This window comes from Ambystoma mexicanum, chromosome 4q (assembly GCF_040938575.1).
Source record: "Ambystoma mexicanum isolate Mex_15411 chromosome 4q, UKY_AmexF1_1, whole genome shotgun sequence".
Taxonomy (NCBI): domain Eukaryota; kingdom Metazoa; phylum Chordata; class Amphibia; order Caudata; family Ambystomatidae; genus Ambystoma; species Ambystoma mexicanum.
This window is the reverse complement of record NC_090928.1, coordinates 949,268,634-949,283,361: the sequence shown is the minus strand read 5'-3', so window position 1 is coordinate 949,283,361 and position 14,728 is coordinate 949,268,634. Positions and strand designations below refer to the sequence as shown.

Below are 14,728 nucleotides of genomic sequence, written 5' to 3'. Positions count from 1 at the left end.
TGAAGCACTGCAACAGAAGGGCATAAGAATACTATACCAGGCCATCAATAACTTCTCCACATCCCCACTGACGCAGTTGAAACAAAAGTGGGAGCTAAATCTGGGCACCATAGAGAATGAAAAATGGGTAAAAGCGATGGTGGCGGCTAGAGAGGTCAATGTGTCCTCGCGGATGAGGCTCATCCAGTACAAGATTTTGCATAGGGTATATTATTCGAGGGATCAAATGGGTAGAGCGGAAACGTGCCTAAAATGTAGCAAAGTTGGGGGAAACCACCTGCTGTGGGAGTGCAGACTGATCTCGGACTTGGGGACAGGGTGATTACCAACTTGTCAAGGGTGGTTTGTTTGTTAGTTTTATTATTTATATAGCGCACAAAACCCAGTGGTATCTAGGCGCATTTTCTTAAGAAAATGGTTACAGTGCTTCAGGTTACAGAAGGGTAGAGAAGTCCCCAAGGGCACCAAAATGCTACATGTACATGCCAGTGGCGACTACGAAGGGTCCAGATGGGAGAGCAGACTGGTATCATTAGCGGCAATGGTGGTCTAAAGAGGCCTGGCTGTTAGGTGGGGGTTGGGGATATGCCAATGGTAACAAACTGGGAAGTTGGGATGGAACATTGTCGCTGCATGTAGAAGATAGTATTTCGAAATGAAGGGATGCAGGACAAATACTTGAAAATATGGCGAAATGGGAGAACAGTGCAGGCTAGAGAGAGAAACAAGAGCTTTGGGACTGGAGGGATGCAACTGGGATGTGGGGGGTGGAACATGGGAGTGGCAGACATTGATAAACCACATTGTGCAAATTGAAGTTTACAAATTGAAGTTTCTGTATGTTGCAATATTAATACAAAAATGCAAATAAAGAGTTTTAAAAAAAGAGTGGTACTCTGTACTGTAGAGTTAGACCCACAACACTATTGCTAACCAATAGTAAGCCAGGCAGATCCTCAAGCGTAGTGTTTCTGTTGCACTAAATGCAGAGAGACAGCTCTCTCCGGGGCCTTGTGTTGGGTATGGCACTATTCTCTGCTGCAACACCTGCCAAAGCCCTAGATTGGCATTTTGACAGCCTTTGGGTTGGAGGTTACATTCTGGTATGCACCGATAATACATATGACAAACCAGGGCAAATCCTTAGTGAGAATTACTAGTTATTATATCAGGCTATTCAAACAAATACACCTATATCTAGCAGAATTTCACCTTGGTACAATCGCCAGAGAAAATGTAGTAGCAAAACTGAATGATGACATGTAGGAGCCAAATCTGAAAATGGCACCTCCTTGTATATCAATGTCATCAAGAATGTATTCCATCAGATTCAGGTTCTACATAACAATTTAGTGAGGATGGTGACCACCGCCCGCTTGGACTCATGTTACACATTTCTTGTACAAGTCCCACTAACCTCCGGTTCCTACCAGGTGTATATGCACAGTGGCAACTTTAATACACTGTGGCTCTAATGGAAATGTCCCTAATTGACCTAATTAAGATTCCTAACTGTTCCACTACTGGTAGAAAAAGTCTGTATGTCTGTGGGGTCAAGGTCCCCCAACAGTCTGCCATGACATCTCAGACATGAATCCAACGCAGCTAGATTTGAAAAACTGCTGAAAACTCTTATTTTTTTACACTACCTAGCAATATGATAGATGTCTATCTCTTTCTGACGTATTTTACTCCACTTGATGGCTTGTTGTAAACGCTCTTCCATACTTTAATAGCCCAGCTTTCTCAGTGCTTTAAAAAAAATGAACAATATATACAAGTAGATGTAAAGATGACTCCACTTAGGCACTCTGCTTTGCAGACAACAGCAGATAAGGTTAGCAATATCACAAACAATCATGTATTAGTAAGTGGTCAATTAACATAGATCAACTAACAAAGGAGAACTCAACAAAGAAGAACTCATATAAACGTTCTCGGTATGACAAAAAATTAATCACGTATAGTTAGTGTTACCTACCAGCATAGTGGTAATTTGCTAATGGATGATGTTTAGATCTACATTTCTTTTTCAACATCAGCATATCCAGGGCACGCTGTAATCCACAAAAAATAAACACACTTAAACATACAATAATTAACAATATGTGCATTTTGAAAACAATAACTACAAGAAAAAGGATGCCTAAGATTTGTTTGGGTTATTACTCATACCTACACAACTATCTGTTTATTGTTGTCTGCTACTGCCATGAGACATGCTCATGTAATTTAGAGTGCACTATGAATTGTTGCTCTTCTGGTATATCAAACCCATCCCTCGCACGTGACACCTTTTAACTGAGCTTTCAAACTTTGGTTCTGTCACATGACAATAGAGGCAATCCTCTGATGGTTGGTCCTTCTACAAACAGGTCTGCAGCCACTGAAATCTGCCTTTATGTAGTAAAATTCTACTCTGGCTAGATGAAGTAAAAGGGGAGATGTACTCCTCAAACATTCTGATTGCCCTCTTTAGCAAAAAGGTCTTCCACTTTGCTCACCTGTTCTTCTAGCCACCCCTCAAATCCTTTGTCTGATTTACCCGGGGTAAAGCTATCGTTGTGGATAAACGGGGTGAAGGGCGATGAGAAGGAACAGGCCCCAGGTGATGTACTCAAGTTGTCCCAAGGCTGCCAAGGTAGCCCTGGTGATGGGATTCACGTTTAAACACTCGGCCTGTCCTCTCCTAGGAACCCATGGTTGTGTCCATAAATGCCGCCCCGCCACTGCCTGCTCCACGGCCAGCCAAATCTTCCTGGAGTGCTTTTGCACCCAGTCAACCATGGGTCTGATCTGCATTGTCAAGTAGTAACAAAGAAGCTTGGGTAAGGATAGGCCCCCACGAGCCCTTGGAATATATAGCGTGAGCTTGTTCACCCTGGGGAGGCCCCATTCCACATAAATTGAAGAAGTAGGTCATCCCAGCCTTGCAGAAAGCACCAAAAGTCGGGGACAGGGAACGACTGGAAAAGATACGGGAATTGCGGGAGGACATTTTTTTTGATGACTACTATTTTCCCAAACCGGGATAAGTACAGAGAGTGCAAACGGGCCAATTCTTTTTGGACCCCCGGCACAAGAGACGGGTAGTTGAGTGTATATAAATGGACCAAGTGCCCTGGGATGTTATTCCCTAGATACTTCAACAAACCTTTGGCCCATAAGTATGGAAAGTGTTGCTCTAGTTCTGACCTTAAGAGAGGGTATGAGGGTGTTAAGTCCTAGAATCTCAGATTTGGAGGAATTGACTTTAAGGGCCAAGAGCTTCCCATAAAGTCGCAGCTCTCCTTCAACATGGGCCAGGTAGCTAAGTGGGTCATTGAGTGACAGTATGACATCGTCTGCGAACAGATTATTTTTAAGATGGGCTCCCCGAAATTGGATACCTGCAATCTGCCCATCAGCTCTTATACATGCCGTGAGGGGTTCCATGACCATGGTAAATAACAGGGGCGACAGGGGGCATCCTGTGGTGTCCCTCTTTTTAAGCGAATCTTCAGGGTTAGGCTCCCGTTAACCAACAAGTGAGCCGAAGGGCAATGTAGTTAGCTAGTATCATGTGGTGCATTTTGGGGCCTATATTAAACTGGTTATCGGGCTATATGAGGAGCACTGTTTGGGGTCTTTCCCCAGCTTGGCTAGGAGTACCACCTGCGTCTCTATCATGGATACTGGTAAAGGTCCCCCCTCCCTTATAGCATTGAAGACATCAGCCAGGGGTTTGGCCAAAATGTGTGCTAACCCTTTGCAAAATTGGGCAGTGAACCCACCAAGCCAGGTGGACTTGTTCACCTTAAGGGATCGAATTGCGTTTATGACTTTTATGAATGGCGTTCCTGTGGATCAATCGGTGCCTCACGCTTTTCCATGTCCATGGTGGAGATCTGTGGTAGCTGCACCCCGTCCAGGTATGCCCTCTGCTCCTGAGCATCTGGCTCGTCCGAGGAAGATAGTGAGCTGTAGAATTCATAAAAGAGATCCCTCTTTCTCACTCTTCCCCCCACACCCTGTTCTGGGCGGCCCTCAGGGATGGAATGGAGGAGGGTCTCACTGAGGGCGACTGCTTCCAATATTTGCAATCTAGGCACTGGGTGCTTCACCCCCTCTGTTAAGAAATGGGCAACTAGAGAGCTAACCCCCCTTGAGGCAATCTTCCAGGAAGTGGGAGAACTGGGAGAAGCCAAAGGGCTAATATCTAGACTGTATAGACCTATAGACTGTATAAAGCAATTAACTTGCTTTCGCTTCCTGATAGGAGATCCTATTGTGCTGGCTAAGAGAGTGAGCTAGGTAAGGAAATATCCCTTGCTACATGGGACAGGATATATGCAGGAAAATACTCCAAGCTATGTCTGCGGTTGGCAGAAACAAAGCCTAGATACTAGCAAGATGGTATAGAACTCACTCTCGTTTACATCATGGCCTTCATTACAACCCCGGCACCATGGTTGGTGCCGGTGTTGTAACGAGTCCGTCATGGTGGAATGGGGAAATACCGCCCCATTCCAAGGTTGGCTGGGCGGTATTTCCCCATTTCACCATGGCCCTTCCCCATTCCCATTTTCGCCCCATAGGGCTCAATGGGACTGGGGAAGGCGCTAAGTACGGTACTGCAAATTGCAGTACTGTAATTAGCACCGAGGTCCCTTTGCGGCACCCTACTTTAACGGCTGGTAAAACCAGCCGTTAAGGTCGGGTCCCGCAAAGGGGCCTCGTAATCAGGCGTTAAGGGTTTAACGGCGCCAACACCTTTTACGGCGCCATTAAACCCTTAACGCCAGGGTTGTAATGACCCCATATGTATTCTAGGCCTGAATGACTCGCTTAAACGTATGTGCACGGCAGAGAAACTCAAGCTGATAGCAAACCTGCTGCTGGTGGCCAAACCTTCAATTTTGCATTTATGGAAGAGACCTGAACTGCTGTCTGTTGGTATGTGGTTGGACAAAGTCTAGAACACTCTTGCCATGGAAAGGCTCACAGCTAATATGAGGAATTCTCTTTTAACTCACAGCGGTATGGTCCCCCTTTTTGAAATACATCCACAGAGACTTTTTCTTGACATGCCCAAGAAGGCTGAGAGCCCTCAATTTGGTAGAACTACCCTAGAACTAGTCCTTTGAACCATTATGATTTATTTGTCTTGTCAGATATGTTGTTGTTATGCAAATCGATATCTGAGAGTACTCCTGGGGGAAGGTGGTATAGATGGTAGGAGGGAAGAGGAGGAGGGAGGGGAGGGAAATGGTGCTTTGCTAGGATGTTCTTCTATTATGTTGATGTTTGCCGGCACAGTACGGTACTTGTTTAGAGCATCTCAAAACTTAATAAAACCTTACCTCTAAAAAATAAAAAAAGGAGATGTAAAGTACTATGTGTGCTATACCCCAACTTGTTTCGTTCATAGGTGTTTCAATGATACAAATAAACAGATCCATGCAGACAGTATACCCTATTTGCTTTACCTTGGGCAGCCTATACATTCCAGAGAAGAAGGTAAGCAGCAGAAGCTTCCAAACAACAATATGGTAAGAACTAGAATACATTAATGTCCTACCAAGGATCTTTAACAATACAGGCTTTACTAAAACAAACATTATTAGTGAAAACACAAAAACTCCTTAAATACGTAGGTAATGAAGGCTGTACAATTGGCATTTGGTTTTCAAATAAATGCTTTCTTTATGTTTTCAAAATAAAAGAACAGTACAAACTATCACAGCATATGAAATCACAGCTGCTCTACAGAAAGTTACTGGAAATGCGGCTTAAGCAATGAACATGAACATTTTCAAACAAACAAGCGCAACAATTGACTCTAACCAGAGCCACTTTGGTGTTCCCACTCGAATATCCACCCAAATTGAGACCAGGTCCATAAAACATGTTTTGTACTATGTTACCACCTAGAGGTTAGCAGTAAGCATAAGGGTGCATTTAATTATCAGAGTACACAGCTTCCTTTTGGCACCTTCAAATGAATAATGCATTTATTTAACATTTTGGTGAATTCGGAAATAATCGCCACTTTCGCCCTGTTCACATACATCGTTAAATTCGTACTGGTGGCCTGCTCTAAAATGCAACAGTTTTGCATCAACAGCCCTCGGTGGGTACCACAGAGGCCTGACCATCGTTGGCACCCCATGACTTATTTCAATTGGAAAAAAGCACGACAGTCCAACAGGAACCAGCAATTCCTGAAACCACATCTACAGTTTAAGTTTCATCGAGGGCCATCCTACACATTTCGGTAAGCGGACAAACCAGCCATTGTTACACCTCGAGCAGCCTTTTACGTCTTCAATCCTGTGAGTTTTGTTTCTAGATGCAGATCTTTCACTTGAGTCTTGAGGCCACCCAATGTCTATTCTAGATCCCACATCCAGTTTTCAGCTTCCAAAATCCTGATTGGATCTTCTGCAGGCCATGCCATAATAGTCCCACATCCACCCCAAAGGCATCAATTTTGCTCTCCATCGATTCCCTCGAGTTCCTGATGATTTTTAGCACTTGAGAGATTGATAATGTTTCCTTTTACAGGTGGGAGGATGTGATTGGGCTTAGGCCCAGAGAGCCTATCTATTGGCCATTTTTCTTGCCTGTCCCTGCTTGTGTGAATTTGGACTTTGCTATTAGAGGAGCAGCCAAAGAACTGCCAGAACCGCTGCTGGCAGGTCACTGCGAAGGCACTCCCCATGCACCAGACAACCATCTCTTTAAATGTTGTAGCCATCCAAAATGCTCAGCCAGTCAGTTTCACCACAATGCCGGGCAATGGGCACTCGAGGCCCTGATGGCACACAACACTATGGGGGTGCAAAGGCAGGAAGCATACCTTTTTCCCCAAGCACTTAGTAGTTGAGGGATTGCAGATCAGATGAGATGAAAGAGCTATCCGACAAGAGAGGCAGGTTGGGAGGTGATGACGAATCTGTCGTAGGAACATCCATCAGAAATAACACTACTGAGAAGTAAGTAATTTGTTCTTTAAATCGATTCCTTCCTCCAAGTAGCGGATAGGCAATATAAAAAAAAAAAACGATTGGCATTTTCTTTTTTCGAAGTCCCTATGTAATATTTTGAGCAATTCAAGCTCAAAGATAGCACATGGGGGCATCCATTTTGTGAAATGGATGCCCACCGCTGGGCTCGCTTTGGCTTTTGTGGCACTAATGAAGGAAAAGCCAGCCAGCTGTAGTAAACAAAAGCTACCTGGGTGGCTTTTCCTTCATTGGTGCTGTATGCGGAGGACGGGGACCGGAGACTACAGGCAGAAAAGCTGCAGCTGCATCTCGGTAAGTGCTATTTTATTTATAAAAATAAACACTAGCTGCGGTTTTCTTTCTAAGTTTTCCGGGCCTGAGGAGCCCGGAAAACTTAGAAATAAAACCGCAGCTTTAAAAACGTATTTATGTTTGCAGAGTGACCGATCGTCGTAAGGGTGCTGGTACCAACCAAGGGGTGTTCATTTGTAATGCGACTTTACACAAGTGTTTCGCGGCGCAGCCATGCAAGGAGGGGAGACAAGGGAAAAACAGATAGACGATCTTCAAGGCATGGTACATTCAGATCGTGCAAGTGCGCAGACAGGTGGAGGAGAGGGGGCAGGGGACAAGTGCAGGGGTGTCACGGGGGGACTAAGTGCACCCAGTCAATCAGAAGCTGGGGTAAGGGCTGAGAGATGCCACTCATGGGTCATTGAAGAAATGCAGCAACAATGAGGCAAGTGCAAGGACCGGAGGCAAGTATGAAAGGACTGGCAAGGGTGCCAGGGACCTGTGAGACTCTGAGGTACACCAGGCGACCAGTCCACAGGTTGTGCGGAAAAAGGAGAGAGAGGGATAGAGCTTAGGGAGAGAGGTTAGCAGGGTAGAGGGAGAGAGAAGGAAGAGAAGAGGAATGTCTTAAGGAGTTTCCGGAACTTAAGGAGCTCCGGCTCAAGACGGAGGGCGGCAGGGAGGCTATTCCAGAGGAAGGCCCCGGCAGAGGATAAAGATCTCCCTCCAAATCTCTTCTTGGAGAACTGGCTCACGCGCAGAAGGTTGGAGGTACATGAGCGGAGGGATCGGGAAGGACAGTATTTAGATAGGCATTGTTGCAAATAAGTAGGTCCCAGGCCCCAGAAAGCCTTGTGGACAATGCAGAGGGTCTTGAACTTGATCCTTGCAGCCACAGGGAGCCAGTGGAGGGATTTCAGCGCTAGAGAGATGCAGTCCCTGGGCTTGAGGCCAAGGATAAGTCTCACGGTTCTGTTCTGGATGAGTTGCAGAGGGCGCAGAGCAGAGGCAGGGAGGTTTAGAAAAAGGCTGTTGCACTAGTCCAGCCTTGAGACAACCTGGGCTCTGGAGACAATGAGCCGCCGAGGGAAGGTGAGAAGGTGCAGCTGGTAGTTGGACTTTTTAGAGATGTCCAAAATGTGAGTGGAGAAGGAGAGAGTGGAGTCAAAGATGACCCCAAGATTTTTTGCTTCGCAGGTGGGTGCAAGGCCAAGGGAGGCCAGCCAGAGTGAGAGTGGGAAAGCAGGAGCAGGAGTCACAATGCAAAGGATCTCAGTCTTACTGGCGTTGAGGCAGAGGTCGTGATTCCCAGGTTGTCGTGGAGACGTGCAATCAGGATGTTGTGGTTTACCGTATCAAAGGCAGAGGAGAGGTCAAGTAAAATGAGGACAGAGGGAGTGTTGGTGTCAAGATTTGAGAGCAGGTCTTCACGGGTGTTCAGAAGAGCAGTTTCCGTGCCTCTGGATGCTTTAAAGCCAGACTGATCGTCGTGGAAGCAACCAGCAGATTCAGTGTGTAGGGTAAGCTGAGAGAAAGCCAAATTCTCCAGGAATTTGCCCAGGAACGGAGTGATAGAGATAGGGCAGTAGTTTGCCGGAATGGAGGGGTCGCAGAGGTTTTCTTAAGGAGAGGGTGCATAAGTGAGTGCTTAAGAGAAGTTGGGGAAACTCCAGTGGCAAAAGAGAGATTGCAGAGATCAGCCCAAACTGGTACGAGAGAGTCAATGGTGCCCTTAATGGTTCTGGAGGTGCAGGGGTCCACCTGTATGGATGAAGCCTTCATAGACCGGACTTGTCTGGCGACCTCATCAGGTGTGATGGGAGTGATAGAAGAGAGGAGAAGAGAAGTGGTAGAGAGAGGCTCCAGAGGTGTTGGTGTATGATGTGGTGTGGAGGAGAGAGAGGAAATTATTTCTTGGGTTTTTGCTGTGAAGTGTGCAGCCAAGATCGAGCAAAGGTCCTCGGTGGGTGTGACAGAAGAGGAGGCTGCTGCAGGATTGGAACAAGTTACTTACCTGTAAGGAACAAGTTACTTACCTGTAACTGTTGTTCTCCAGCATGGGTCTGGCATGGATTCACATGCTCATGAATATTCCCCGTCGTCAGGCTGGGAATCCTCGGTAAAGAAAAAACCAGTATCAGTTTCGTTTCTGATCTGTCTTTCGTAGTAATAACCAATCACTGGTCTCTGCGTCATACTGACCACAGCCAATGACTGCCCTCTACCTAAGCACCGCCTCTGGCAGCCATCTTCAGATTTGGAAGCACGTGAAGTGGCAGTATGACCAAGTGAAGAGCCGCAGAGGGGTAGGCGGGAGGGTTCGCATGTGAATCCATGCCAGACCCATGCTGGAGAACAACAGTTACAGGTAAGTAACTTGTTCCTTCTCCAGCATGGGGTCTGGCATGGATTCACATGCTCATGAATAAAGAATACATAGCAGTACACACATGCACAACCACGGGAGGTGGCAAAGGCTCAACATTAAGCATCACATCAACTCAACATTAAGCATCTTACCTCCTCACCAGGCTCACCTCAGGCGAACAGGTTGCGCAGCACTGCTTGGCCGACCCTGGACTCCTCCCTGGAATCCCGGTCGACGCAGTAGAATTTCGTGAAGGTGTGCGTCGACCTCCACGTAGCAGCCCTGCATATGTCCAGCAGGGGCACACCAGATAGGAACGCCGTGGTAGCTGCGATCGCTCTGGTGGAATGGGCTCTCGGACGGCCAGGCAGCGGTCGGTTTGCCAACCGGTGACAGTACATGATACAGCCGGAGAGCCATCTGGAGATGGAAGCCTTCGAGAGAGCCTTCCCCTGATTGACAGGTCCAAAGTTCACAAAGAGTTGTGACGTCTTCCGAAAACCTTTCGTGCGGTCCACGTAGAACTTCAGCGCTCTAGCTACATCCAGCGAGTGCAAAGTCCTCTCAGCCGGCGACGAAGGCGACGGGAAGAACACAGGTAACACCAAGGGTTCGTTGAGATGAAAGTCCGACGGTACCTTGGGCATGAAGGAGGGGTGCGTCCTGAGCACTACCCTCGTGTCGTGGAAAGTCAAGTACGGGGCCTTGCAGGAAAGGGCCTGGATCTCTCCCACTCGTCGTGCGGAGGTGATGGCCACGAGAAAAGCTGTTTTCCACGATAGAAACTTCAACGGGGCCGAGTGCAGAGGCTCGAACGGAGGTCCCATGAGCTTGGTCAGCACCACGTTGAGCTCCCACGCCGGGGCCGGAGCCTTCACCGGCGGGAACGATCTGAACAGTCCCTTCATGAATTCTTTCACCAGACGATGAGACCACAAGGACGTCCGGCCCGTGGTTCTGGTGTATCGGGAGATCGCAGCAAGATGAATCTTGATGGACGCGTGTGCCAGACCAGCTTTGGCCAGCGTCAGCAGGTACGGCAGCACTTGGGGAGCCGTAATCCGTAGAGGGTTAATCTTCTGTGCGTGGCACCAGACAGAGAACCTCTTCCATTTGTGTCCGTAGCATTTAAGAGTCGAGGACGCCCTGGCCTTTGCAAGAACCTCTCTGCAATCGGCCGGTATGTCGTATCCTCCAAACTCTAGCGCTGCAGGAGCCAGGCCTGCAAGTTCAGCGACTTCGGGTCGTGGTGGAGGATGGCGCCTCCTTCCCTGGAGAGTAGATCCGCGTCCGCCGGCAGCTTGATTGGCGGGGACGCCGACAAGTCCAGAAGGTCCGGGAACCATATCTGCCTCGGCCACGCAGGTGCGACGAGGATCATCCTGCACCGTGACCTCTTGAGCTGGTTGACGAGCCGGATTAGCAGAGGCAAGGGAGGGAACGCGTAGAGGAACAGGCCCTCCCAGGGGAACGAGAAAGCATCGCCCATGCTCCTCGTCTGGGGAAACCTGCTGGCGAACCTCCGGCACTTGGTGTTCGTCGCCGTCGCGAACAGGTCGATCTGGGGTGTGCCCCACCGTCGGAAGAGGCGATCCACCAGATCCTGCCGTAGTTCCCACTCGTGGCACGAGCGCAGCTCCCTGCTGAGTGAGTCGGCGATGGTGTTTTTTATCCCTGCCAGATGAAACGGCACCAGAAGAATCCCTTGGGCGACGGCCCAATGCCACAGGTCCTGCGCCTCCTTGGACAGCGCTGGGGACCTGGTTCCGCCCTGTTTCCTGATGTAAAACATGGTGGTGGTGTTGTCGGTGAAGATCCTCACCACCTTGCCCTTGAGGGACGGAAGGAAGGACCTGAGGGCCCAAAACACTGCACGGAGCTCCAGGATGTTGATATGCAGGGACTTCTCCGTCGGGAGCCAGAGTCCCCTTGCGTGCAGATTTTCGGTGTGCGCTCCCCACCCTTCTAGGGAGGCATCCGTGGTCACAGTCACCTGGTGGGCTGGGGTCTGGAAGTCCATGCCCGCCGTCAGATGCGCGCGGGTGCCCCACCACTGTATCGCTCGTCGGAAACTCTCGTCGAGCTTGATCCTTTCCTCGAAGCTGCCCGTCGTCTGGATCCAGCGCGCATCCAGGAACTCTTGCAACGGGCGCATCCGGAGCCTGCACATGGGAATGAGGTAGATGCAGGAAGACATCATCCCGAGGAGGGACTTGATGGACCTCACCTTGGCCGCGTCGGCCACCAACATCCGTTGCACCTTGCCCAAGATGGTCCTGGTCCTCTCCTCCGACGGGGAGGCCAGAAGGGACACTGTGTCGAGCCTCGCTCCCAGAAACAGTGCGACTTGCGCGGGCACCGGGTGGGATTTGGCGTAGTTCACGGAGAATCCCAGGTCCGTGAGGAGTTGGACGGTCCTTGCCGTGTGCTCTACGGCGAGCTCCCTCGTCTTGGCTCGGATGAGCCAGTCGTCCAGGTAGGGGTAGACGTGGATCCCCTCACAGCGCAGTTGCGCCGCCACCGGTGCAAGGCACTTGGTAAATACCCTGGGTGCCGACCGTAGTCCGAAGGGAAGGGCTTTGAACTGGTAATGACGCCCTTGGACCACGAATCTGAGGAATTTTCGGTGCCCCTTTAGGATGGGAATGTGGAAGTAGGCATCCTCCAAATCCAACGACGATAGGAAGTCTCCTTCCTCCAGCTGACCCAGGACGTGCTGGAGGGTGACCATCCGGAACTTCTGCGCCTTGATGAACTTGTTCAGGCGTCGCAGGTCCAGGATGGGGCGCCATCCTCCCGTCTTCTTCTTCACGAGGAAGTAACGCGAGTAGACTCCGGAGCCCCGAAGCCTCTTTGGGACGAGTTCGATGGCGCCCTTTCTGAGCATCGCCTTTACCTCCAGGAGAAGTTGAGGGACGTGAAGTTCTTTCCTGGCCACGGGGGGGACGCGCGGGCACCTTCTTTGAAACTCGAGCGCGTGGCCCCGGGCCAGGGCGTCCAGCACCCAACGGTCGGTGGAGATGGACTCCCACACGCTGACGAAGCCCGCCAGCCGGCCTCCCACCGGGGTGCTTCGGTGGGGGCCCGACCCCACGGCCGGTTCAATCCTGCTTGGACGCGGCCTTGCCGCCTTGGCCTCCTTGGCGACGACGGCGGGGTCCGCCAGACTTGCCTCGTCCTCTGTAGGCCTCTTGCGACGACGAGCGGGCCGCTTGACGGTAGGAAGCGAAACCGCCGCCGGAACCTTTGGAGGCGCCCTTGCCTCCGCCGCTCCGAAAGGGCGTCCGCCGTTGCTGCAGTACTCCAAGGGCCCGGGCCGTCTCAGTATCCGCCTTGATGGCCTGAAGGGAATCGTCCACTGTCTTCCCAAACAGGTTGTTCCCGTCGAAGGGCATGTCCAGGACCCTGGTCTGGACGTCCTGCCGAAAGTCCGTAGCCTTGAGCCATCCACGACGTCGAAGGCAAACGCCGTTGCCCATCTGGCGGAACCCAGTGTCGGCGATGTCCGTCGCCACGGTGATGGCGTGGTCCGAGGCCACCTCACCTTCCTGCAGGATCTCAAGGGCCTCCGCCCTCTTGTCGTCCGGCAGAAAATCCAGCAGGGGAGCTATCTTGTACCAGAGTTCCCTGTCGTAGCGGGCCACGATAGCCAAGGCGTTGGCCGCTTTAATCGTCGTCGCCGCCGACGAGATGACTCTACGTCCCATGGCATCCAATTTCTTTCCCTCGCCGTCCGGCGGGGAAGTCGACGTGGAGGCCGCACCCCCCCCCGCTTTCTTCCTGGCTGCCGCGGAGACGACGGAGTCCGGGGTAGGCTGCGCCCGGAGGCATAGGGGGGCCGAGTCCGGGACCCGGTACTTTTTCTCGTACCGGTCTCTTTTCGCTGGCGTCGTGGAAGGGTTCTTGAGGAGGGAAAGGCCCTCATCCCAAATGTCGTCCAATAGAGGCACTGCGAGGACCGTCTTCCTCTTGGCCTCGCGCCGTTCGTAAAGGAAGCCTTCCTTTTTCTTCTCCTCAGGGCAGAGTTGGAAAAGCTCGGATGCCCTGGCGATCATTGAGTGGAACGATCCAATCTCGTCGGGCGGAGAAGCCCTGGTGGGAGGCGACGACGGAAAATCCTCGTCGTATGCCTCGTCGTCCGTACCCGTCGCTGCCGTGTCAGTCCCCGTATCATCCCCTCGGGTGGACGGGGAGGAGGGCTGGACGGGGCGCGACGGTTGAAAAGGAGGCGGTGGATGGATCCTTCTTTTCTTGGTAGGGGGAACACCAGAAGGTCCCGGTTCTGGATCCCCCGACGGGAGAGGTTCCTCCGTCGGTAACGGTAGTCTCGTCCTTATCTCGGAGCATAAGGACTGTATAGCCAACAAAATGGCCGCTGAGTTGTCTTGCGGCGCTGGCAGAGGGGAATCCGACGGGCGAGCAGGGGCCCCGTCGGTATCCTCGACGATGTCGTCGTCGTCACCTGCGTCGGGGCCCATTCCGACGGGCTGGTCTTGTTCCACGCCTAGGCCGTGGCTTAAGACCTCGATCAGCTCCTCTTCTGAGGTTGAGGCCGAATCTACGACGACGCCCTGCCCCCCCTTCTTCTTCCCCACGGAGGGTTTCACGGGGGTCCTATCGATGGGCACGAAAGAAGACTCCCTCCGAGGAGGCAGGGAGATTCTGGGCCCCGAGGCCGCCACCACTGGTGCAGCCTCCACAGGCTGGGCCAGGGCCGCCGCGACCGTTTCGATAGAGGGCTTGGTCGAATGGATCAAGGCCTTCACCACCTTAGGTGCGCTCACCGCCTTATCCTTGAGGGAGGGGGCACTGCCACGCTCCTCCTCTGCCTTAGAGCTCGACCGGGGCCTCTCCAGGAGCTTCGCCGGGTGCTCGGCCTTCCTCTTACCCGACCCAGAGCGTTGGCTCGTGGTTGATGGTGCCGGGGAGGGTGCGCCCTGCCTGGCGCCCGTAGAGCCCGACCGTTCGGCGCTCCCGGTGCCAGCGGACTCGCGGTGCTTGGCCTTATGTTGGGCCCCCGTCGCCGGGGCGCCCTCAAAGGTCTTAGAAGACCGCTCAGATTTCTTCTTCTTCTCGC

The 14,728-nt window shown here is 51.3% G+C and overlaps 1 protein-coding gene across 3 annotated transcripts in view; it reads right to left on the bottom strand.

Moving 5' to 3' along the window:
* TRERF1 (transcriptional regulating factor 1) overlaps positions 1-14,728 on the bottom strand; it is a 2,539,264-nt gene that overhangs the window by 738,033 nt on the left and 1,786,503 nt on the right. For all 3 annotated transcript variants that reach the window (XM_069608500.1, XM_069608502.1, XM_069608501.1), the window contains exon 11: positions 1,982-2,057. In XM_069608500.1, coding sequence (XP_069464601.1) covers positions 1,982-2,057 — 76 coding nt within the window. The remainder of the gene's footprint in view (positions 1-1,981; positions 2,058-14,728) is intronic.